Consider the following 26,751-nt stretch of genomic DNA (forward strand, 5'->3'; position numbering starts at 1 on the left):
CCCGGTTCTGTTGGAGGTTTCTTCCTGTCAAAAGGGAGTTTTTCCTCCCCCCTGTCGTCAAGCGCTGCTCTTTGTGGGAACTGTTGGGTTTTTCTCTGTAACAAAGTAAGGTCTTGACCTTACCCTGTAAAGTGCCTTGAGATAATGTAGATTATGATTTGGCGCTATCCAAATAAAATTGAATTGAATTGAATTGAATTGAATCCTCTGAGACACACTCTCAATCAGCAGGTTCAGCACCAGAACAGCTGGTCCAGAAAATACACACCACAAGTAATGACAACATGTAACCCACACTGTAATGGTGTTAATCACCATAACAAATATGACACGTCTGTCATCACAGGTTCATCAGGTTCTGCTCCTCTTTAAAGAACAACTTCCTGGTTCTACATCTGAGCTGTTGATCGTTGTTCATCCAGCAGTTGCAGCATCACATCAAAACATGATGACAACAAACACAAATACATGACCAGTCTACTGCATGTGTGTGGAGCTGGATGCTCAACACAACACAGGACACAACAGACTGAGGACTCTGTGACATATGATTGATACCTGTGTCATACTGAAGATGAAGGATCTCTTGACATCTCATTGATCTCACTGATCTCATGATAATTAAGCACAAACAGGTTTGAGAACATGGATCAAGTAACAAACCTCAGTCAACAACACCTGTGATTTACAGATAGAGATAACTGATGAATAGGTTTATTTAATAACCTCAGCTTCCTCAGTTCTGTTGTATCTAAAGCAATGTGACTTCACAAACCAGACTGAGAGACCTCATGAAGATGGAGGGGGACCAGGACCATTAGCAGATGCTGAACCAGCAGAGGTCAGGAGGAGCAGGAAGAGCCAGATGACCAACAACAAAGGAAGCAGTGGACACACACACTGTAGCAGACCACCTTTTGGTTTTGTGAAATGCTGCTTCTCATTTCGTCCACTAGAGGGCAGCTTATGTTCGTTATATGAGTTAAATCTTAAAAAAGTCATAAAAGGTGTGTATATTCCAACATGATTTGGGTATAAATATATTATTGATGATTTATGTTTATGGTAAAAATGTAATTCATTTGTTTTTTATATGTTTGCTCGTTTTGGAGTTTAAGATAGTATTGAGCTTTTATTTTGAAGCATCGCTAAATCTCCTCCTACTTCCTGGCGGTTTTCTGTCTCCCTGTAACAACAACGGAAATTGACGACGATACCAGTTGACGTAAAAGCAAAGTAAACAAAGGCAGCAAGGAAAAATAAAGCCGTGACGGTAACATAAGAATAAAACGGCGAAGGCTGACGGTAATAGCAACCCCTCGAGGAGGCACAAGGTAGAGTGTTTAGTGTTTGTGGTCATGTTTATTTTTGTATTGGGAAGCTATGCTAAGCTAACTTTGCGTACCTGCTGTTGTTGTGTATTGCTTTGTGTATATAGTAGTGGGAACAGAATGTAATTGTGTTTTCTTCATTTTCTGTACAGTTCTCACGTTGGTCTCACATTGATACAAGGATTTCATGAAGTTGATTACGGAGCTTGCATGAAAAATAAAACATTGTGAAAACCATCAGTTTGGGTCCACCATCTTTCGAAGGGTATGCTACACACACACACACACACACACACACACACACACATACACGCACACAGTTCACACAACCTCACAATGAAAAACAGACTCAGCACGAGGATGAGCTGAAGATACTGGTGAAGATCAGACATGGAGACAACCTTTAGTCACCCAAGAAGAGAACCACTCTTCACAAAACTGCAGATCGAACAACAAAGAACCCTGGTAGATGTTAGCAGCTGATCTCCAGATGAAACCAGAACTCAGGAGTTTGGATCAGGTGGAGTCTGGCAGGTTTGATGTGGACCTGGTCAGAACCACCAACATGACAATGATCACACTGAAGAGTTTTTAAAGAAGACAAAGGCGAAGACCATGATCTGGTCTAGTCTGTCCCTGACTCCTCCATCAAACAACAGACTCATCTCCCTGCAGACCTGTGTCAGTCTGGTATCCTCTAAGACCAGGTGTAGTCTGTTATCACAAATAAAGATGGACAAAGAAAATAAAATGAGACTAGACTGTCCCCAGTGACGTCTGCTGCAGCTGCTTCTTCACTATAAACCTTTCATTATCACTAAACTGTCACACAAACAAACCTCAGGATTTGCAATTACCAATGTGGCTTTAGTGATGATGTAGCCTATATTATACAGTTTGAAATAATAGACCTCCTGAGGAGAGCAGAGGGCTGAGACAGTGAGGAGGAATCGTGTCACGGGCAGATGGAGGGAAGCACTGTGGAGCTGCAGTACAGCAGCAGCCTCAGCTCTGTGTTCACACACCTGCAGCCTGAGTTAGGTCTGACGGTCCCACACATTCACTTTCTCTGCACGTGCGCCAGCCTCACACAGCTGGTTCCTCTGTGGTGGCGCGTGCTCCCTGGGCACCTTGGCAACGCTGCACCGATCCCTGTATGAAATGGTCACCTCATATTCTGCAGACTCCGCTCCTCCGGACTTCCGTCCCCCAGTTGACTCACTGACAGCCGTTATGTAATTACTGCATTAAGGCCAAAACACACGCGGACGGACGGAGCCGGGCCGATTCTATTCTGACACCGGCCCCGCACACATGCTGTGTGTGGAAACCCCCCCCCCCCCCTTCTGTCTTGTTAATTCTCACTCTCTGCTCCTGTGCCTCCGTGGGAAATACTTGATGTATACGGATTGGCTTTGGCACATTGCGGATCTCTCCATGGGACTGGAGGTGGAGGGGGGGGGGTCCTTTTAGTCTCCTTCAGGAGCGGGCTGCACCAAGTATCTGAGCTGGATTGCCGCCGGTCTCTAACCTCTCCATCTGTCACGTGGAGGCGGTCTGTGTCTCATACTGCAGTCAGAGTGGCGGTAACTCACCATGTTGACTTCAGACACCATGTCTATGCTGGCGATGTCTATGCTCATGCCGACATCCACGGGGGCGCCTGTGGAAAATATGATGCAGAGCATTAGTAGGCAGCGCAGCGCAGCGCCCCGCCGAGCGTCATGAGCGGCTACAGCAGAGACCGGCGGCGGCTCTCACCTCCGAAGTCAGGCCGCAGCCGGATGTCGTAGCCCTTCAGGAGCTTGTCCACGGTGGCTTTCACATAGGACATGTTACTGGGTTCGTTGGCGCTGAGGCAGAAAACACATTCAGTTCAGAGATAAGAATCTGACACGAGCTGAGACATGACACATGATGTTACCGTCAGAGCTCACCTCTGCGCCCCGCACGCCGCCGCCACCAGGAGGGACAAGCAAAAGACCCCCAAGCACCCGCGGTCCGCGGTAGTCCACATCACTACCCACTGCGACCCCTCCGACGACTTTGACACCAGGTTTCAGGGATACCGATTCAGATTGTAAAATTATTCCAACAGCAACGCATGCGCGTCGTTTCACCAACATCCAAGCGTCAGTATCGAGGTGAGACAACGCGGGTGTGGACAAAAACTAGCCGCGAGGAAAAACCCGCCTGTGGGACAGGAGTTCACCTGAAGACAGAGGGCTGGCGCGTGAAGCGGCACATACAGGCTTCCAGCATCCTAGATGTCAATACACAGACCCCCCCCCCTCCAGCACCCCAATCAGCTTCTTCCAGCAGACGCAGTGTCCGGAGCTGGTCTGCGTCAAGCCGGTCTTCCCGCCCGCTGCCGCGCAACCTGAAGAGCTTAAATAGTGAGCGCTGATCCCGGTTCCCCAGTCACCTTTTTTTTGGGGGGGGGGGGGGGGGGGGGGGCGGAGAGAGAGAAGAGGGGGGCAGAGAGAGAGAAAGAGAGAGACAGGAGGGGGCAGAAAGAGAGAGAGAGAGAGGAGGGGGCAGAGAGAGAGTTCTTCTTTTCTTTCTTCTTTATTCCTCCTCTTCTTCTTCTTCCTGTCCCCTTTCTTGTTCTTCCTCTTCTTCTTCTCCCTCCTCTTCCTCTTCCTCTTCTTCCTGTCAGACAGTTGTCAGTCACAGAACCAGTTGTTGGAATATTTACAGTTTAATGAATCAGTGGTTCCCTCCTTTCAGCCTCTCTGGGACAAATGAAGATGTCTATATCCCTCAACCCTTGACCCCTGACAGTCACTACCAGAACCTCCTCAGAACCCTGGACCTGTGTTTAGGGTCCTTTCAGTCACATCTCATGGGCTTCATCTGTGGATGGAGTTTGCTCAGTTGTCATCACGTGACCCGAGTGTATGGTGGATGTCTTGCTGCCTCAGTCAACTGACACATTGAATGAGACGTCCTGTGTCTCATTATTCAGCTTCTTCCTTTACTATGTCACCTGTAGTGAAAACCTCTGCAAGGGCATCTAACATGGCAGAATTACACTGTGAGGGAGCTGTGGGGTAGAAATCAGACACCCTGACACACATCTGTCCCCAGTGTGTTATGTGTGTTAACTGTGTTAGAACCTGTACTGGAGCAGCATCTTCTCACTGTACTGTCGACTTGACAGACAGGTTTATATTAGAGTCTAAACAGAATCAAAAAGCATCGACAGGACACAGTCAATTTTATTCTATTTATAAAGCCCAATATCGCATACAACTGTACAGAACATATATAACACGTATATATGTACACACACACGCACATACATACATACACACACACACACACACACACACACACACACACACATATATATATATATATTAGGTAATATACGTAAATATCTTTATTTACTACTCAGTTGTTTGATGTAATTTACAGTAAAATACAGTCAACATATATCCATGAACCAAACTCAGCTTTAAAACACTAATGTATTAATTATTTGTACCATCTCAGCCTCTGGAGCCTCCTGGTGGAGGAGGAGCTCCCTCTCTGTGTGCTCCTCAGCCTCTCGCTCCTTCAGATGTAGTCTGATGAGACTGATGGAGAGGACGGAGGTAGACAGTGCATTTGGCCCTCTAAACATCATCACTCAAATCATTTTACCATTAACTTCAGTATTTCTGCAGTCTCTTCTCTTTTTGCCAGCAGACTACGGAGGTTGCCACTTTTAAATCTTGGTGCAGCTGTCAGGCATATTGCTGCTGCTTGACCCCCAAGTGAGACTGAGTGAGAGCTGGTCTCCGTTCTGCTCATGGGTCAAACTGTTCACTACACTGCTCCTGGAGGGAGGCAGAGCAGGGATCAACAAATCTGGAGTGAAGTGTTGAAAGATAATATAAAAAGAATACACAAGGAGAGAAAGTCAAGTAATTTAAATAGTAATTCAATAAAAATAAGCAGCTGAAATGAAAAAGGGTCAGAATGATTTATATTAAGAGATTTCCTGACATTTTCATGCATTTGTTCAATAGAGGAAATTCATTTTTAGTGTTTTACACAGTGGGGAGTGGGTGGTGGGTAGTGAAATAACATTTCTATATGTAGTATATTATTATGATAACGTTGTTAACTATAAATTCAATATACTTGTTCTTCATGATGACTCCTCGCTGGATTTAAAAGAGAATAAATCTATGTTTATGTATCAGGGTTCAGTCTATCAAACAAAGAATATTTCATAGGTTTTGGATCATGTCACAAACATGTAGCTGCTCTACATTCATGTGGGTCTTCTGTGGTGAGACTGTGCTGCATTGTTTAAATGGTGATACAATAAGGAATTGTGGGACGACATTATCTCCTTTAAGTTTTCTCCTCTCCGCTAAGTTTTTGATGTCTTTACAGCTCTATCAGTGTCATTTGTGTGGTTGGTCCCAGTGGATCAGTCCCAGGCTGAATTTCTTTCCCAATGTCTGACCGTGGTACCAGTACTTGCTGTTACAAATATTATAAATGTGTTTGACAAATGTTGCTATTGCTAGCTGGCTAACTGACAGTATTACTTTGGAGCATATCACAGCAATGGGCTAATTGTTGTGTCTTGTTGTGTGTTTAGTGACTGATTTGACTAATCACATTTCTTTCTGTCTGACATGCTGGTGGTGTAGTGCGACATCTAGTGCCAGTGATGATTGTTACAGAACCTTTAATGTGGAGGGTACCGTGAAAGGTTTCTGTGACCCAGACTCAATGAACAGCTTGACACCTCTGAAGTTGAGCAAGCCTTGCCTTTCCAACCAATCACAGAAGTCTAAAGTCAGCGGTGGGTGCTTACGGTCGTTAATCAGTGCATGAATATGCTGCTGGTCTGATTCTCTTCTCATACTGAGGTTCCGAGATAGAAGGTGACATGGGAGTGGATTTTCCCTCCAGCCCAATCCTGTTTGTGTTGTGTTGTGTCTTTTTTTTAGGAGACTGACTATGTTGTTGATATTTTCAATGTTTTCCACAGGTTGAGAATTTACTTGTGGTGTTGCAGCATGTGACTGATGTGCATGCAGAGACTGAGTTTAGAGGGTGAGACTGTAACCCAGGTTATTTTCTGTAGCTACAGTTTACAGATGTTCCCTAAACGCCTCACATGCAGGCAATTAGTAGATGCTAGCTGGAGGCTGCACACATAGAAGCCTAGTCTCCACTCAGGTCCTGCATATGTGTGTGCAACTTATTTAGCTTGAAAGAGTGAAATAAGTTCCTAGTATTAGTTCTATTGGCTCTGCTGAGAGCAGCCTCCTTGATGACATCCTGCACCGGACAGGTGGCTGCTTACAGCCAATCAGCAACCAGCCACCTGAGCAGACAGGAGAGGACAAAGAAAAAATGTAAAAAAGACAACAGAATGATCAGCATTAGGTGCAAAACACAGAAAATTGTGTTTATTCATATTAGAACTGCATATCTAACACATACTGATTCAGTAATTGAACTTGTGTATCGGCCGATACTGAGCACTGAGCTGTGTCAGTTGTAAACCACTAACCCTGTATGGATGTGATATGATTGCTGTCACTGTTGTATGGCTCATTGTACTGTCTTTTTACAGTAGAAACCTCTGACAGTGGTCAGTTACAGTCATCAGCTGTGGTCCACTTACAGTTTTCATTCTGGGTCTTTTAACATGTGACAATATGAGGAAAAAGGATTTAAACTGTTGCAGCCTCCTCCTGCAGCAGACTGCCTCTACTCTCTTCTCACCGTGTGTGTATCTCACTCACTGGATCACAGTGATTGGCTGAGTAGTGTCACGTGATCAGAGCCACATAGACTAGAAAAGCTGTGACGCTTTAAACAGAAACACTCTGTCAAATTTTACTAACAATAATGTACAGGTAACAGGTTCGGCTGCGGATAGCACAGCATCTGGGTGTAAACTCGGACCACGGTCCACCTCTTGGTGACCTCAGCCATCAGCTAGTTACCAGAAATCAATTCTTCTTCGCTGTAACAGTTGCTGCACAGTGCAGCTTCCTGTGTAGGCCACTGTTTTAGAGCAATGAAGAAGAATAGATTTCTAGGTTAACTGTTGTTTTATTTGTGAAACTTAAAGGCAATCAATGCATCACATGGTACTAGATCAATTCATAGACTCACAATCATTTCAGGTTTAATATTTTAGGCAGACTCAGACACGTTTCTGATACTACTATCAGAATCAGAACAACTCTAATATCTAGGTTTTTCTGGTTCACTTTTGTCCTGTCCTGTCCTAGTCATGTGATCAACAGGAATCCTGAAACACTGTCAGCCTCTACTTTAAGTTAGCATTACTTACTATGTTGTCTATGCTGTCTAAGTTACACACCATCCTGCCTCCCACCTACTGCACAGTGTGCTGGTCAAGGAGCACCTTCAGTAATAGACTAATTCCTCCACGGTGCACCACAGAGTGCCACAGGAAGTCTTTCCTGCTTGTGGCCATCAAACTCCACAACTTTCAGGGTCAGAGGAATCTCATGCTGGTGCTGTCCTGATATCCAGAACTTTCATATTGTAGCTTTAATTTTGTGACATCTTCTGTGTTTTATGCTTCTATATTTTTTAGTGTAACATGCCCCCGACTCCCCTCCCACTCTCTCCTCCATGTAACCCGTGCTTTCCCTCCATCTGCCTCCTCTCCTTCTCTCCTTGCACTGTCCATCAACACTGTGCTTGGTGAACTTCCTGCTTCTTGTGCTGGAATTAAAAGGTAACTTGTTTCTCATCATGAAATCATGCCGTTTATTTCATGAGCGTTATCTAAAGCAACTGAAGGCTGTCTCTGAGCCGGCCTCCAGATTACAGTCTTGGTTAATTACAGAGCTGATTCTGATGTAATTATTAGGTAATTATGGAGCACTTCCAAAACAATTATGGGTTGTAATAATGTACATGAGAACAAATCAGGATGCCTCAGCCAATAAGAGTAAATCTATGAATGATCTGCTACAAACACATTCCCACCATTTCACCCTGACACAGATATACACTGTGCAGATACATAGCACCAGTCAAAAGTTTGGACACGCCTTGTAATGGTTTTTCTTTATTTTTTTTATTTCCTGCATTGTAGAACAACCATGACGACATCAGAGTTATGAAATAGGTAGGATGGTTCTTACAGTCTTGAAGTTCTCATATGTTGAGAACCTGTTGGTTACTTCTCTGTCACTCTACCCCCCCCCCCCCCCCCCCCCTTCCCCCCCCACAGGCTTAACAGTGGAACCACACATGCAGATACCATCCGTTCCTCTTTTCTGTGTCTCACAAAGACAAAAACCTCTGATGAGGACTCGCCTTGTGAGCCAGTCTCATCAGAGTGTTGATGATAGGTTCAGTTGTTGCACTTTTCCAGACCGACTGAGCTTCATGTCTAAAGTAATGATTGACGTTTCTCTTTACTCAGCTGAGCAGTTCTTGACATAATACAGATCAGTACAGTTTTCCAATAGGTCTGTTTACTGTACACCAACACTACCACAAGTGATGGTCTCATACACATTAAGAAGACAAGAGATTCCACTAATTAACTTTTGATTAGGCACAGCTGTTAATTGAAAATCATTCCAAGTGTTGACCTCATTAAACTGGTTAAGATTATGAAATCTGATTGTACAGAGCTGTCATCAAGGTGTATGGAGGTTACTGAAGAATCTAAAATAAACACATTCTAGTTTACTATATAATTCATGTGTTAGTTGTGATGTCTTCAGTTCTACATTGTAGGAAATAGTCCAAATTAAGAAAACCTATGAATGGGTAGGTGTGTTCAAACCTTAGACAGGTACTGTACCTTATCACATCTACTGTGCACATAAAGTACTAAACTTATACAACCTGTAAAATAAACCAAACCAATAGGTATTTATAACAGATTCCAGGGATTTCAGTTAATATCATGTCCATTCCTATTTTTGAATGAAAAAATCTAACAGCTGACCAGAAATAACAGTGTATATAGAGCTATATAAGATTGTGTCTGTTGGTGTTTTGGTCCAAATACTCCTCCAGAGGGTCAGGTAAAACAGCAATCCCCCATCCTCACAGTCCACTTCACCAGCAGCAGGAGGCTGCAGCTAACAGACATCCTGTCATAGAACTAATCAGACCAATCTGTTAAATACACAATAACATCCAATAACATCCAGCAACAACAAAACACACACTCCTCACTCAAATCAGGAGTGAAGCTGCACAGTTTGAAAGAACAACCGTACAAACCATATGAGTTTATATTCTTAGCATCATGAACTAGTAATTAGCTTACTCCTACTTTGCTATTGGGATGCTAATGAAAATTAATTCTTATGATATAGTACCACCCAAAACAGTACATACTAGTACAAAAGATGAGTCCATATTTCAAACACTGATGTACAAACTTATTTACCAAATCCGCTTAGCATAATGGCTAATTAGCAGTTAGCTTACTTGCTCTTAGCTAGTAGCATGCTAACATTCATCCAGTTATATAGCACCACCTGTAACCACCCTGAAAGATGACATTATTCATAGATATTGATTCTCTCCAGAGCAGGAGGACGTCACAGCAGCAGCAGGTGATCTCAGAGGACAGAATGTAGAGAGCAGACAGCTCAGTCTGACTGAATTATTCTGCTGTAGCTACAACACATCTCAGCCTGCACCACGGTCCCTCCAGCCACAAGGTAACTGTCTTAACATGGTTGTAAACCAGTGATGTTGTAACACTTAAGAAGCAGTGCCTGTTTATCTATGTTAAAAAACATAACATACTGACTGCACATGACAATATAACAGTAAAATATAACTGAAATAACTGAAATTAGTAATGGGTTACAGTTACATGTTTAACAAACCCCACAAAGCAAGTGCAGCAGCTTGACAGTAATGAATCACTTTTGACTTTACCAAACTCTTTTATGCTATTACTGTAACCAAACTACATTTTACCTGCTGTAATTTAAAATAAAATAAACTTCAAAGTCTCAATTGAAGTTTGGTGTAAGTACATAACACTCAACTGAATGCGAAGGCAGTGAAATGATGGTAATAAAAAGAAAAAGTTTTCTTACTAACAAGGCCAAGAGCTAATGTTCAGGGTAGCAACGTGTTAGCAGTAGTGTAAAACCTCCATACATGGTGTAGGAACTATTTACTAGTTTGTTGGTTTTTCTATTATTTATTCATTTGTTCTGAGTTTGGAATACTTTAATTAATTTGTTTTATTTTTGATAATATTCTCTTTGTTAGTCATTCGTTTCTTTATATTATTTGCTTATTTAGTATAGTTAGTTTTGGTTAACTAGTATTTTGTGTATTTGGGCCACATTATGGGCACATGAGGTTATTTAAGTAGGTAGACTGGTTTAGGACCAGCATGCACCTTGGTGGGCCTATGGCTTTGTACCAGAGCAGGAGAGGCAGCAGGAGACATGTTCCTTTGTTTGCTTGCTTGTTTGGAGAATTAATTCTTTTGCCTGCGTAAAACACATACCCATGGTGCATTAATGGCCATTTGCTTTATGTTGAATTTAAGTTAGTTTGAGGAAAGTTGTCACTACAGTCAGCACACATTAACTGAAATCCATGTGATGTAAATGTGAAGTCTTGTTTTCACCTGAGCAGGTTGATGTTACATATGAAAGGATGCAAAAAGCACACAACACAACATCTCAGCACAAACTCCTTAAGATACACAGTCATATTTGTCTTTAAAACACTTGACTAAACCATGTGAGAGATCAAATCATCATTTCCTGCTGTGCTGACCCTGTTATCACAACACCCTGTTATTACATCACCCTGTTATTACAACACCGTTATTACTACATCCTGTTATTACAACAGCCTGTTATCACAACACCCTGCTACTACAGCTGAAAGCACAGAGAACAGTCACATTAATATCCGTGAAGGTTCTCAGTCATCCATCTCATCGTAGTCATTAAATAAGTTGAAGGCAACTGGACTTCTTTTGATTCTTGAAGACATTTCGCCTCTCATCCAACAGGCTTCTTCAGCTCTAAAGACCAGTGTGGGAAACCCAGGTATTTAACCCTCGGTGGGGACAAACACCTTGGAGGTGGTCCTGAGAGTCGTAGACTAACCATCATGTGAGATATAGGGTCACATGAGCCAGGGTGTGACTCAACAGAGAGTCTTTGCCCCCCAACATATTGCTGAACACAACATATTTCAAGTACAATGAGGTTTTCTACAGACAAAAGCACAGCTGTGCCATGGGTTCTCCTGTGTCCCCGATCATGGTCAACCTCTACATGGAGGAGGTGGAGGACCGGGCTCTGAGCTCCTTCAGAGGAACAACTCTCTGCCACTGGTTTAGATAGGTGGACGACACTTGGGTAAAAATCAAAACCCAAGAAGTGGAGGCCTTCACTGAGCACATTAACTCAGTGGACAAAAACATCAAGTTCACCAGGGAGGATACCAAGGACAATAGTCTGCCCTTTCTGGATTGTGCTGTGTCCATTGATGAGAATGGTAGCCTTAGCATTGAAGTCTACTGAAAACCCACACACATGGACCAATACCTCCTGTTTGACTCCCACCACCCACTGGATCACAAACTGGGGGTCAGAACTTTACAATACCGGGCCTTGAGGTTCCCTCAAAGGCAGAGGGAAAACAGAAAGAATTGTCACACATCAAGACAGCACTTAAAACCTGTGGCTACCTTAAGTGGACTTTTATCAAATCTTCAAAAAGGCGTCACAAGAAAACACAGACAGTTACAGATAAACAGAACGACAAACAGAGAAACATTGTCATCCCATATGTGGCAGGCTTATCTGAAAAACTCAGAAGAATCTTCTACAAACACATCAATTTCAAACCTGGCCAGACTTTAAGGCAAAGACTGGTCCATCCCGGGGACAAAACACCCAGACACAAACTAAGGCCGCGTTCAGACTGCCAGCCAAAATCCGATTTTTAGCCCATCCAGATTGGGACTGGATGGCTCTTTTGAAGTCTGAACAGTCACAAATCACATGAAATCCGATTTTTGGAAACCAGATCAAAACCACCTTCGGGAGGTAGTTTCAGATCGCATTTGGACAGATGCGTCTCAGTCTGAACAGCTCCAAACACTCAGATCGGTTTTGACTGTCCATGACGTCACTCTACGTGACGCCAGACCCAGCTCTTCGGGTGGCACCACACTCGTCGCTGCACAGAAACTCCGGCAGTGAGTGCTGCACGAAGCATTGTTGTGTATCATCCTACCAGCCTCCTGCAGCATTGCAAATGTCTAGTGCAGGGGTGCCCAATACGTCGATCGCGATCTACTGGTCGATTGCAAGAGGAGTGCAGGTAGATTGCACAGAACTCCCAATGAAGTTGAGGAAAAAATGTAGATCGCACGGCATTAAAAGAAGTAGATTCTACTTCTTTTAATGCCCGGATCGACGTATTGGGCACCCCTGGTCTAGTGCGTCTGAGATGTTCTGCACCTCTACTGGACAGTGATAAGGCCAATATACTGAGGTGACCTGCCTCCATCATGTTTGTTGTTGTTGTTGTCGTTGTTGCAATTATATGACGTCAGACACTCCGTTACTACAGCAACCTGTCAGATCAGTCAATAATGTGGCACAGTCTGAACAGAGCCATATCCGATTTGGACACTTGCTGAAAACAGTGTGGACAGTCAGCCCTAAAAATCGGATTTGAGTAGGAATCTGATTTGAATCAGATTCGCCTGCAGTCTGAACGCGGCCTAAGCAATGTTGTATATGCGGTCTAGTGCAGTGAGGAATGCTCAGACTTCTACATAGGTGAGACGAAACAGCCCCTCCACCGACGTATGGCACAACATAGAAGAGCCAGCTCAGCGGGACAGGACTCAGCCGTACACCTCCATCTCAAGGAGAAAGGACACTCGTTCGAGGATACCAATGTCCACATTTTGGACAGAGAGGACAGATGGTTTGAGAGAGGAGTAAAGGAATCCATCGATGTCCATTTGGAAAAACCTTCCTTGTTTTAGACACCATCTGTCAGCCACATACAATGCTGTCTTGGGAGCCCTGCCCAGACGGTTTAACCCCCATTCACACCTGGAGCCATGTGACTTTAACGAGGTGGGGGGGGGGCAAAGACTCTCTGCTGAGTCACACCTTGGCTCATGTGTCCCTGACGACTCACATGATGGCTAGTCAACGACTTTCAGGACCACCTCCAAGGTGTTTGCCCCCACATAGGGTTAAACACCTGGGTTTCCCACACTGGTCTTTAGAGCTGAAGAAGCCTGTTGGATGAGAGGCGAAACATCTTCAGGAATCAAAAGAAGTCCAGTTGCCTTCAACTTAATGGTCACATTAATATCAAATCAAAACAGGTCTGTGTGCTGTCCCCAGAGTCCAGACCTCTAGATGGTCTGGGACAGGTCTGCGTGCTGTCCATGGAAATGAGACCTGGAGAAGCAGATTTCAGCTTTCATCATCATCATCATCAGGTGAAGATGTTTGCTTGATTTTTATCAAATTAAACTTGTGATTACTCATTCATATCTTGCTCTGCAGTCTAAATTTTATTCTCCTATTTCCAAGATGGCGCTGCACGAGTGGCAGCCTGTTACGGCAGCTCTTGCTCATTGTTGAGCCATTTTTTTTCCCTTTGTAACGTAGTTACACTAACTCTTAGTTTATTTTTATTGGTTTCATTTCACTTCACTAACCGTCCTGTCATTTCAGATCCTTCAGATTCTTCCCTGCCATGCAATCAACTAATTTCCTTTACCTGGGTTGCCCCGCCCATCTCCTCCTCACCTGCAGTCCATTTGCTCATTAGTTCCTCAGTATATATACTAGTCCAGTTTCACTTGTTCCCTGCCAGATTGTCTTGTGTAATACGTTTCTAAGCTCTCCAGCATTTCTAGTTCTGCCTTCCTGTTCTGACCCTGTTTTGCTTTTCTCGTACTACGGATACCTGCCTGCTCCTTGTCGGATTTGTTTGCCTGATTCTGATCTCTTGGTTTTGACTCTGCCTGTTTTTTTGGACTAAGTAAACTGATCTTCCCTTGCTACTCGTCTGCCTCATTGTCGTGCTTCTGGGTTCTCCTTTGTCTGCATCAGTGAGCGTGACACCCTTTTCTTCTACTTTTAATTGTATATTTGATCAAGGGTCAGCTTCTCTTATTTGCGTACTATGGACACGAATAATCTTGCGGTGTTCGTACTGGCCGCTCTACTGTTTTCTTTTTCTCTGTTTACATCCGTGTCCGGAGACCTGGCGTGCAGCCATGGCTCCATTGTTTACACCAGGGAACAGCTGATGACACTCCATGACACAGCGGTGTTACCCGAGGGGAGACCCGACATTCCCCGCGACCTGAGGAGGAGGAAGAGACAGGGAAGTTGTGCAGGTAGGGAGCGACGTGCCAGGAGGAGACGGTACAAACCAGTTCTCCCCTCCATCATCATGGGGAACGTAAGATCTCTCCCCAATAAGATGGACGAGCTAACCCAGATAGCAGACGACACTGTGCCGGATCCGTCTACAAGTCGGCAGATTCACATAGCAGTCACGCCTGTGATCGTCAGGCTGACAGTCTAAATGATTGGTCAGGGCCTGTTAAGTGGCGGACTGCGCAGACCAAACGCGCCATGATTTTAAATTTAACAGTCAGCTTGTGATGTCACACAGCAGTAAGTTGCAGAAAGTTGGACCCCCTTCAGAACAGGTATTCAACAGGTGTGGAACAGCATCATGAAGAGTGGAAAATATTAAAAGTAAGTGCTTCATTTAACATAATACTCACTATGAATGTTATCGGCATGTTTTTTCTTTCATTCTTTTAGTATTTTCTTACTGAAAATACTAAAACAATACAAATTAATTCAGTGGCATAACGGTTGTGTTTCTGTTGTAAGCTGACTGCATGGCTGAAATGTTATTCAATCGAGCGTCAACGTAACCAATCGTTAACTAGCACACGAACTGTTAGCATCTGACTAACAGTGGATAGCCTGTCCATATTAGTTGTATTTGGATGCAAACGGTGTGTCTGCCCTTGTTGGAAAGCGTCAACGTTAATTTTAGCACAGGGCATAAAAGTCATACGCTGGTAACTATTGCCTAACGTTGCTAAGTTATATTTACAATGACTGTAACATGAGCGTTAATGCTACGAAGAGTCAGTTATGCACAGGAGAGGGTTTTCAAATTGTAACGCGAACGTACGTGGGAGACACAGATATAGCAACAAACTTAACGTTATTTTTATTACGTGGACGCATGCAGCAAAAGAGATTACGTATGTAATAATTTCTTGTAACCTTTGCTAGAATAAATTGTGAACTTAAATCAACGTGTGCTCTGCAGGATAAGGCATTTTGGCTCGCTAAAAAAAACTACAGCCAGTTCCCAGTCCAGTCGGGGCTATTGCTTTACACCCCGTCGGTCGAAATTCATTAAAGTTTGACTCGATGTGAAACAGAAGGTGCGTTGACATGAGGAGTTTTATTTGAAGCGTAATTGGCATTGTTTGTCATTGTTTAGTTCCACGTTTTAGAGCACTGATTCGAGCATTAGTTTGTACAAAAGTTAATAGCCTCAAACTGTGCTACTGCCACAAGATATATCACATGCGAACGCTATTGGTCAGTGTGTTGTTACTGTCATGTTGCAACCTTTTCTGAGGCTTTGCCTTTCTTCAGTGATTCTGTTGCAGTGGCAATACTTGTTTAAACTATAAGGAGTTAACTCTTGACATTAACTAAGATCAAACTATATTATACAAATAATGTCTTGGTAATAAAACATTTTTAATTTATGTCTCTCTCACAGACATGTATTTTCCCCAAGTAAAAATCTGTAATGTTGAAACACCTGTACAATGTACAAACTGGAAAATGCTGTCAATATATTCAAAGCAGGTAACATAATATTACTCTTAACACAGTCACCATCTATGTACTGCTATAGCTTTGTTCAGCCATATAGGAAAATGTAAATATCTATTGGACAAAATAATTTAAATGTGCCGCAAAATGTACCTTTAACTAAATATAAATCAACAGTAGCAGCACTGTATGTTGTTAAACACTTTAAAAACCTCCCCTTTTCTCCCGGTAGGTCAACAGCTGTGCTGATTGGTGAAGACGTAAGTAAAAAATGGAAGCAAAGGTTGTTTCATACTCCACTCTTAGAAAGCGTGCACAAAGAGACCTTAAGAGAACACTACAGCAAATTAGTGATGACTACAGCATTAATTTGCCTGATAACGCTGATGATTGGACTGGAGAAAGGGTGATCAATATTTGTAGTGAAAATGCAGTATTGCAGGAGGACAATGCAACAGATATCGACCTGGGCACCAACATTTCTGACCATGATGTGGATGCAAACACCTTTGACCACGTGGATGTTTATGACCTTCCTCAGTGTAGTAGCTCAGACTTGTCTGAATCTGACGATGAAGGTGTTGAGCCATGTAGTCTCAAAGACAAAATCTGTTCTTGGGCCCTAACCTTTGGAATTTCACTTGTTGCTCTTACAGCACTTTTAGGTATACTAAGATTTTACCACCCAGACTTACCAAAAGACAGACGAACTGTCCTAAAGACTAATACTCAGTACACTATTCAGAACAAGGTTGGGGGACAGTATCACTATTTTGGCATATTATCCTCCAGCAAAAGAACACTGTCTCAGATCACTGACTCACTTGCTGATTGTTTTACCTTAAAGTTGCAAATAAATATTGATGGGTTACCCCTGTTTAAGAGCACAAGCATTCAGCTTTGGCCTATTTTAGGACTGTTAGTCAGTGTTCCAATGAAGGAGCCTGTCATTATTGCTTTATTTTGTGGGCCCAACAAACCACAATCAGCTAATGATTTTTTTTTTAAAGGATTTTGTTGTTGAGCTCCATGAACCGGAAAAGGGCTTTGACTTTAATGGAAAACGGCTTTTTCTGAATGTTCACTCTGTAATATGTGATGCACCTGCAAAAGCATTTGTAAAGAACATAAAGTCACATAATGGATACTACGGTTGTGACAAATGTGTGCAACAAGGACTATATGTGAACAGACGGATGACCTTCCCATTAACTGATAGCACATTAAGGACTGATGATTTTTTTGCACAGGGGGTTTATGAAGATCATCAACATGGGCCAAATCCTTTTCATGGTTCAAATATTGGCATGGTGTCACAATTTCCAATGGACTATATGCATTTGGTTTGTTTGGGTGTGGTTAGAAAGTTGTTGCTAATGTGGCTCAGAGGTCCTCTCAATGTTAGGTTATCTGCAAATGTTGTAAATCAAATGTCTGATTGCATGAAAGAGCTGCAACCTTATATTCCTGTGGAATTTGAACGGAAACCACGGTCATTTAGAGAAATAGACCGATGGAAGGCCACTGAATTTAGACAGTTTCTACTGTATATTGGCCCTGTCCTTCTGTCTTCATTTTTGCCAAGTAATGTGTACAACAATTTCATGTTGCTGTCTAGTGCCATTGCTATTTTAATCAGTGTGGACCTTTCATCGTCCTACAGTCATTATTCTCAGACACTACTTAAAACTTTTGTATCATATTTTGGTGGGATATATGGCAAGGATTCTATTGTGTATAATGTGCTATTCTCTATCCCCCGGGGCTCAGCATAACATGGAAGTAACCCAGAAACCAGAAACTTTTTCAGTGTATGCGCCAGGCAAGCCGTTCATATTAGAATGAATGGGCGCCATTTTTAGATCCAGTATCCTGTTCTGATAATACATCCATGAGGAGGACTAAGAGCATGAGGTCACCTGACAGCCACCAGACTTCATGGGTTTGGACGCAGCAGCTTCTTCACCCCAGGTAAGATCTTACACAACAGAAACAGAGGGAACTTGTGGTGGAAAAATCACCCAGAGAAGAGGGTTCAAGTTTAAAGGTCTTTTATTTGCACAAAAGACCTGAGTTTGTTTCTGCAGAGTAAAAGATTGAACAATCAAAGGAGATACACACATACAGTATAGCAACAAATCTCCACCTCATGTCTCCTCTCACAGACACTCCTTAGCCTTGGTTCTACATGTTTAATATACACCAGACGTTTGGCATCACAATACCAATCTTTCATCTAGTCCTGGTGCTGGATGCACGGACACTCAGGACCTGTGTCTTCACTATAAGACAGAGTGGGACACACATTTCTTTCATGAAGTGAATAAGCACATTCAGTCTCTTGGATTAACTAAATTAAGTATACTAATATAACATAGCAAATAACGGATATAAAGCAGCAAACATGAGCTTTATCTGGGATACATAAAATTAACAGGTTTCCACCAGAACTGAACTGAAAAGACTCATAGTCAACTTATCTCAAAAACAAACAAACAAACAAAAAAACAACTAAAAAAACTTTTCACCTACTTTAACTGAAATTTCCCTCAAGGAAGGAAAGAACTATACAACAGAAAACGAAGTAAATAAATTATACATTGAACTCAGGAATTTAAATACCCAGGTAAAGTGTAATCATTTTTAAAAATTTTTGACATCTGACTCAAACAGAGATCTGAACCAAGGCACATTTTCAGTTAATAAATTTTATTTGAAAGATGTTGCTTTGTTATTAAGCCCATACACACATGAGTGTTGTCTTTTTGCCATTCTGTGTCACATCAGTATATACTGCACCACGTTTTTCTGTGCACTATATTTAACAACAGACTGTAATGCAGCTTAAAGTATTACCTTTTATTCATATGTTATAGGTTTATACACACTGTATACTGACACATACTAAATACATGAACACATACACTGTTTATACTGTGTCTATTCTGCTGATTTACATGTATAGAACATAAGAAAGACACAATGACGACAATGAAACAGATTTTTTTTTAAGCCACATAGAAAATCAAGACAGAAACCTGAAGCAGGAATAGCATCTCATTGGTTTAGACTTATCAGGTCACATGACGAGCAAGAGGTAATCATGACATCACATCATACAGACATTTCCCAACTTTAAGTCACATGTAAAAAAAATCCTGTTTGGGTGTAATTTCTGTATTTCATTCACTTTATCACACAAATAGAAGTTTTTAATTAAGTCTGTTACTTCCTCTCTGTGGACAGAGGCTCTCAGCAGTTTGTATTATAGCTCAGCTCGGCCTAGCAACCAATGAGCTAATGATTGATGAGTTGTGACACAGGCATGTAAATCCTGTGTATCAAAGAGCTGAGGCTCAGTTTTGACATCATCAGCAGAGATGGACAGAGTACTCGACCCCAGTACTTGAGTAAGAGTACAAATACTACCGTTCAAAATTTACTCCGTTACAAGTAAAAGTAGCTCAGTCGAAATGTTACTCGAGTAAGAGTAAAAAAGTACTTGCTTTTAAAGGTACTTAAGTATCCAAAAGTACATGCTTTTAAATTTACTTTAAGTAAGAGTAAGAGCAAACTTCTTATTTTTCACATCAATGAATTACTATAATTTTTTCTAAATGAATTTAAGGACCTTTTAACTCTTGTTTCTGAGAATTAACTCTTTGAAACCACCTGCACTGATGTGCTTGCTTTTAGAACCACAATGTTATATAAAGCCTGCAGAAACACCTATGAGAACAAATAAAATGAATGGGATCATAAGAGGACAGCAGATGTTGCAGATGCAGAGTTTATTAAAAATCATTAAAACGTAACCAAATGAACCTGCACCGTCCAACTAACTCTATCATTTAGCTAAGTTGGGAACTGGAACCCCCTCAAAGACCAATGTTGTCCCCAGACCACTGGTTGAGAACCACTGCTTTACAAAAAACTACATCTCTGCTTTCAATAACTCAATGTTGAAGTCACTTGACTTTACAGGAAGGACATGTACCAGTACAATATAGGAGCACAACAAACTCTGTCTCCCCATGTCTGTCTTGTCTGTCTCCGTGCCTGTCTCCCAATGTCTGTCTCCCCATGTCTGTCTTGTCTGTCTCCGTGCCTGTCTCCTAATGTCCGTCTCCCCATGTCTGTCTTGTCTCCCCATGTCCCCATGTCTGTCCGTGTGTAGTATGGAAAGACGTTAACACCAGAGAGGAAAAACATTGACACTGTATGTACTGTCCATCATATTTGAACTACAAATGCTCTGCATGGATTAATCTACCTTTACAACAATACTGCTTTCAGCAAGACAAACTCAATGAATGAAATAAAACCACAATGTCCCAGAGCTGATTGCTGCAGCTATTCTTCACCCAAAGTTCCACTCAAGTGTGTGTCCATTCAAGTTTCTGAAAGTCAAAGAAATGGTTTTTTTTAACACTTGGGACTGTACTGTCAAATAGAGTGACCGTCTTTAGTTGTGACAATTGTCACCCTGGTCCAACTATTCCAACTTGAAGAAGGCCTTATTCAACTTAAGTAGTAGGTGGTTTTCCAAGTTTCGTGAATGAATTCTCCCCCGTCTTGGGCTGAAGAGCAATCCAGCTGCACTGAAGAGCCTTTCACACGCAGCAGAAGCAGGGAGTGCCGTGTTTAACTTGAGCGACAGTTTGCCTACAGCCGGGCAAGTTTTTAAACTGTCCATACGTCCATCTGTCCACGTTCTTCTTTGCTCGGTCAAACTCAAACATTGAGTTAAGATACGGCCAAGGATTTTGTGAAAGTTCCTCCGAGTCCAGCTCATTATCAGACTCAGACGACTCAGCGGATTGTCTTTCTTCTCCTGACGCAGCCATTGTTGCGGTTCTGTGTTGACAAACGCAGTCGAGAGCATGGCTACTTTGGGGGTATCCTTATGCGGAGGGATGACGTATTTCCGCTTTTACGTAGATCCCAGTAGAGAGTTTAGATTTCACAGTGAATGAGACATCTTGTGTTTACCAGGAAAACCTTAGAAATAAAAAATATTTACATATTTGTAGATTATGGAATTTTTAAATGGGGAAGAAGGAGTAGGTCCATTTTTTAAAGATTTTAACAAAATGATTTAACTTTTTAATATAGAGCATTTTTTATAATCTTAAAACTTGACCAAATGGGATCTTTACGCAATGACAACTCTTTAATAACATATTGAGGTTGCCATGTATTACCTGTTTTCATCTAATTGTAAGAGACAACTGCATTCCAGCAGGCAAGTAATACAAAATAACAGTTCACATGTTGCTCTGTGGTGGGTCAATAACATTTTTTTTTAAAGATATTTTTTGGGGGCATTTTTTGCCAGGAAAGGGGCAGAAAGAGAGGGGGAATGACACGCAGGAAAGAATTGGGCTGGTTGGGAGTTGAACCGGCACTTGCCTGCTAAGAGCATCCACTCATGTGATACATGCCTTAACCACTCCACTATCAGGCTGCCCCAGGTCAATAACATTTTTAATAAATATTCTACCTTGGGGACCTTTTGGTGCAGCAAAAGTAGGGTGAACTTGGAGGTTCCTGTTGCTGGTGCAGCTGCTGCAGCTGTCATCAGATTCGGCAAGATCATAAGGGTCACTCTCCTCTCTTTGTGCATCTTATTGCATCATCATAAGTATTGAGTATATTAAGTATTGATTGACATAGTCAACACTTCATTCATTCTATTTTAATTTAAACTCACATGATACTTTTTACAACATAGCATAAAGTGCAGATATTAAACAAAAGCACACTTCAAACTACAAAGTGCACAATGCCAGTTTAATACAGTAATTAAAAGTAGGTATTTCAATTCTTTCATTCACTAAGCAACTGTAAAACACATTATACACTTTTAAAACATTTTCTTAATATCTGTATTTTCACCTGGAAGTCCATGGGTGTTAGTCTGGCCCTGTGATGCCTGGCTGCTGCATTCAGGCTGACTCTGACTTTCACTGTTATCAGTGCAGCCTGCTACCTACACAATCCCTGTTCTGAATGAATTTCTTCTTAATGAATAAATGTTGAATAACTACCTTTCGTTTCATTGTGTACCTTGAAAACATGTCCACAAACACAAGGAAAAGTGAAAATAAATTTGTACGGCTAGTTCACGTCGCAAAACAGACATAACTGCAACGGTGAAGAGATGCCCACGCTTTAAGATAATCCAGACGGAGAGCTAATTTAAGCTAAACACAATCTGTAGTGTTGGTTTTTTTTGTTTTTTGACTTCACTTGACAAGGTATGCTTCCCTTTCAACTGTCTGGCTACAGCCACAGTGAGTCCATCTCCATCCACCATAGTAAATCCTGTCAAAATCTTGTGTTTGTTCAGTTTTTTCTTTTTAATTTCATATTTGGAGTTTTTGGTAACATATACAACAACCATCCAGTCGTACCTTTCATATTCCTTCTCCAAGAAAGACCTGATTTCTTTTGCTAATGGTTGTCTGTTTTTGGAGTTATCAATAAGCCCTAGCACATCATTTTCAACATACTTCATACTATTAGAAATGCAGTTCTTATGTTTGTAATAAAATTTTAAAATATTTGAATGCATATGTAGCTGCTTCATAAACCTCTATGCCCTTAACTCTATGCCCTTGAGTTTGTAGTAGACTTGATTTATTACAAATCCCTTACTGAGAAGGTCATAAATTAAATAAATATGTTCTTCGATTTCATTTTCATGACAGTTCATATGTTCAGCCATTAACTGTCTGAAGTCTTGGGCTGTGGCTGCTGTCAGCAGCTCGTACAGGTTCTTAGTAGCGGGCTCATACTGTAAGTAGGTCCTTACAAAGTGGTCAGTATGGTTCTTCTTCTTCTTGTCATTTTCAGCCTCATCAAGAATTTCCACTAGTATTTCATAGTCATGCCAGCCTAAGTTGATATTCCTATCTATCTTATAGTAATCACCACTTGCCCATGTGTTCCATTTCTGCTCCATGTGATTTTTATCAAGCTTGTAATTAAGTCTGTCAAATTCATTCCTAAGAGCGTCTAATTTCTCTTGAACTTCTATGTTGTTTTTTATAGGGGTAAATAAGGCATTCATGATGTCAACTACTAGACAAATAACCTCGCCGACCTCTTTAGACCCTTGCTTGATTTTGTGAAATTTGCCTGGACTGCCGTCACTGGGTCAGAAGACATAATGATTTTTCCCTTGGAGACAGGGAGGGAGGATGACATCAGCAGCAGCAGGAACAGCAGGCTAGCTGATGCCATGACTGAAACACACAACATGACAAACACACACACCTTCATGACTCATTTATCACTACAAACTAAATGTATACTCATTGATTCAGGAGTTTTCAGTGCAGTATCATTTAGGAGTACTATGACTAAAAGCAGAAGTACTGTCGCAGTACAAGCAGCAGGTATTGGTTGTGATAGTCACATAGCAGTAGTTGTACTAGTAACTGATGTATTAATAGTAAGAGCAGTTGCAGTCACAGGAGTAGTAGTTGTAGATGTTAGTAGTAGCAGGAGCAGCAGATAGGGGTATGACTGAAACCTGTTTTTGTGTTGCAGCTGCTTAAATTGTGCTCGTTTTTGTTTAATGTTGTGATTCACTTTGTAACTGTTGTGTTGAGCTGAAGTTTTAATTCTTCAGAGAACCAAAAAATCTAGAAAAAATTCCCCTGAGGAAAAAACAAAAACTGAAATAACATGAGAACCAGACAGTCTGACTCCAGACAACTGAAATACTGTTGTCTGAATTAAATGTGTGAACTCTGCAGCATTAACAATGTGCACACATCCACACAATGGAACAAAAGGTGTGGTGAAGCGAGCAGGTGTCAGGTGTGATACAGTTTTCTATAAATACAATCAGTACTCATAAGTACTCCTGCTACTGCTGCTACTAATACTACTACAAAGCTTTTTCTTATTGCTAATGTTTTAGATGAAGATTTCCTCACATACAGTCAGTGTGTGATCATCAGCAATCTAGCTCTAATGTCATTATACACACAAACCTTCTAGGATCAGAGACCAGTGAAATAATGACAGCACTGTCCAAGTCTTCAAAAGCTGGACATCCTGTATACAGACACCACATCAGCTGCACGAACTGTTCATCTGACTGGTCCCTGTTGAATAAGGACGTGTTAAAGACTCAAAGCTAGCAGAGACGTGGACTGGATGCTGGTCAGGTCCTGGTCTGTGACGACAGTCTCTGTTGATCTGAGCTAGACACAGGAGATCAGTCATTTTTATAGGAGGCTGACTGACCCCACCTTCAATTCAACCACAGGATTTTCATCTCTTCTGGTGGGGGGTGTAGGTAGAGCGTGGAGCTGGAGGTGAAAAGATTTGCCTTGTATGGACACATGAGGGAAAGGAGAGGCTAAACAGACCCACAAAGTCTGAACCACCTCATCTCTAATAGTTATAAAACTTAGATAATTATAGTTATAAAACACAGAGAATGATTGTCTGGCTTTGTGTTGAACAGAAAGTTGTAATGTTGTTGTATCTTTATGAGGTGAACAACATTTAATCAGGAAAAGCAGCTTCACATGACAGAGGACTGTCCAGTTATCTACACAGGTTCAGCTCAGTGCATTTACATCAGTGAAAGAGCAGCTACTACTGTGTACTACTGCTGTATATGAACTACTACTGCTAACAACATCCAGCAGTCCAACTCTACATGATTACACATAACCATAATAACCATCAGGAATTTCATCCTTCATTAAATTTGAGTGGGAATGGAAAATCCAGGCAGGGCCACTGCTCCACAGAAGAACACTTAAACACTCAACTGAATGTAAAGACAGTGAAGTGATGGTAATAAAAAGAAGAAGTTTTTAACAAGGCCAAGAGCTAAGTGTTTATGTTGGTTAGCCAGCTTTACCTGTCAGAATTAGCATTAAACCTTCATACATGGTCCACCTCACATCCTCATACTGTAACTTACTTTAAACTCCAGATTTCACATGCTTCAACAGTGTTGACGTATTTTCATTACAGTCAGATAAACTACAGATATCTACTGAAAGGTCTAACAACACAAGATGCAGCCTCCATGTTTGTCTTCTTTGCCTCTAATTGTCTGTGGCAGCATTACTGGGACTATGTCACACACTACTACATCATTTAACATTGTTGCTATGTATAGGTTTTCATCACACAATAATATGTTCACACACTTAGTGGATGTCACCTCAGTCTGCCTTAGATCATGGTCATCAGCAGGAGACTTGACTGTCTCCACACGCAGCTGCTGAAATGATTCAAAAATATAAAATGTATATTTTTCATGTCTCCATATTCAGATCCAGCCTACACTGAAACAATAATGAAAGGTGTCAGTTGTATGTGATGTTGCTGTATGATGTCACTATGACATCAACAGGTATTTTCTATGTCTGTTTTTGCAGATGAATTGTGATTTGCATGAAAAATAAGTAAGACGCCAAATCTCTAGATCACATGACGCAGCTACGAAATGTGACACGTGTAGGCAGTCTGCCCAATGATGGTCAGTGTGTATCAAAATGGCTGCCTTGGTCCTGTTCACTTTGCTCTGCCTCTCTGTCTTACTTCTTACCTACCTCAGGTTTACACCTTCCTCTGTAATTCTCCATCCATCCACCATGTGTTCTCAGACTAGATAACGAGATCCAATGTTTAAGACTAAGTCATGAACATCAGTAACTCAGGGTGCTGCTTTCATGACGTCAGGCCTCCTGATACAAATATAATTGAAGTAGATAAGCCTGCAAAACAAAGTGTGTCCCTCTGACACTTTGACATTCAGGGTATATGCCACTGATACTGGGAGAACATGAACATCAATGACCTCATGTTTGTACTACAGTCGTGGCCAAATGTTTTGAGAATGACACAAATATTACATTTTCACAGGGTCCGCTGGTTCAGGGTTTTTAGGTGTTTGTGTCAGATGTTTCTATTGTATACTGAAATATAATTACAAGCATTTCATAAGTATCAAAAGCTTTTATTGACAATTACACTGAGTTCATGCAACAAGTCAATATTTGCAGTGTTGACCCTTCTTTTTCAAGACCTCTGCAATTCTCCCTGGCATGCTGTCAATCAACTTCTGGACCAAATCCTGACTGATGGCAGTCCATTCTTGCATAATCAATGCTTGGAGTTTGTCAGAATTTGTGGGTTTTTGTTTGTCCACCCGCCTCTTGAGGATTGACCACAAGTTCTCAATGGGATTAAGATCTGGGGAGTTTCCTGGCCATGGACCCAAAATCTTTATGTTTTGTTCCCCGAGCCATTTAGTTATTACTTTTGCTTTATGGCAAGGTGCTCCATCATGCTGGAAAAGGCATTGTTCATCACCAAACTGCTCTTGGATGGTTGGGAGAAGTTGCTCTCGGAGGACGTTCTGGTACCATTCTTTATTCATGACTGTGTTTTTAGGCAAGATTGTGAGAGAGCCCACTCCCTTGACTGAGAAGCAACCCCACACATGAATGGTCTCAGGATGCTTTACTGTTGGCATGAGACAGGACTGATGATAGTGCTCACCTCGTCTTCTC

The 26,751-nt window shown here is 41.7% G+C and overlaps 1 protein-coding gene and 1 long non-coding RNA gene across 5 annotated transcripts in view; one reads left to right on the forward strand and one right to left on the reverse strand.

The window, feature by feature from the left end:
* The window catches only part of gabrb1 (gamma-aminobutyric acid type A receptor subunit beta1), a 65,800-nt gene extending 62,011 nt beyond the window's left edge, over positions 1–3,789 (reverse strand). The window contains exons 1-3 of the mRNA XM_071471166.1: positions 3,269–3,789; positions 3,093–3,184; positions 2,927–2,994 (exon numbers count right to left, since the gene is read on the reverse strand). Of these exons, the coding sequence (XP_071327267.1) occupies positions 2,927–2,994; positions 3,093–3,184; positions 3,269–3,348 (240 nt within the window). The 5' untranslated portion in view covers positions 3,349–3,789. The remainder of the gene's footprint in view (positions 1–2,926; positions 2,995–3,092; positions 3,185–3,268) is intronic.
* On the forward strand, positions 40–22,246 carry LOC139614076 (uncharacterized). 4 transcript variants are annotated; one of them, XR_011686897.1, is made up of 5 exons: positions 40–1,334; positions 1,484–1,596; positions 9,884–10,018; positions 13,712–13,809; positions 14,581–22,246. It is a non-coding gene; the product is annotated as an uncharacterized lncRNA (long non-coding RNA). The 4 variants fall into 4 exon arrangements; XR_011686898.1 differs by having other exon boundaries at positions 9,889–10,018; XR_011686895.1 differs by having other exon boundaries at positions 40–1,596.
* Positions 22,247–26,751: the final 4,505 nt, after the last annotated feature.

This window comes from Trachinotus anak, unplaced genomic scaffold (genome assembly GCF_046630095.1).
Source record: "Trachinotus anak isolate AG129_WGS33_773 ecotype Australia unplaced genomic scaffold, CSIRO_AGI_Tana_v1 ptg000033l, whole genome shotgun sequence".
NCBI classification, from domain to species: domain Eukaryota; kingdom Metazoa; phylum Chordata; class Actinopteri; order Carangiformes; family Carangidae; genus Trachinotus; species Trachinotus anak.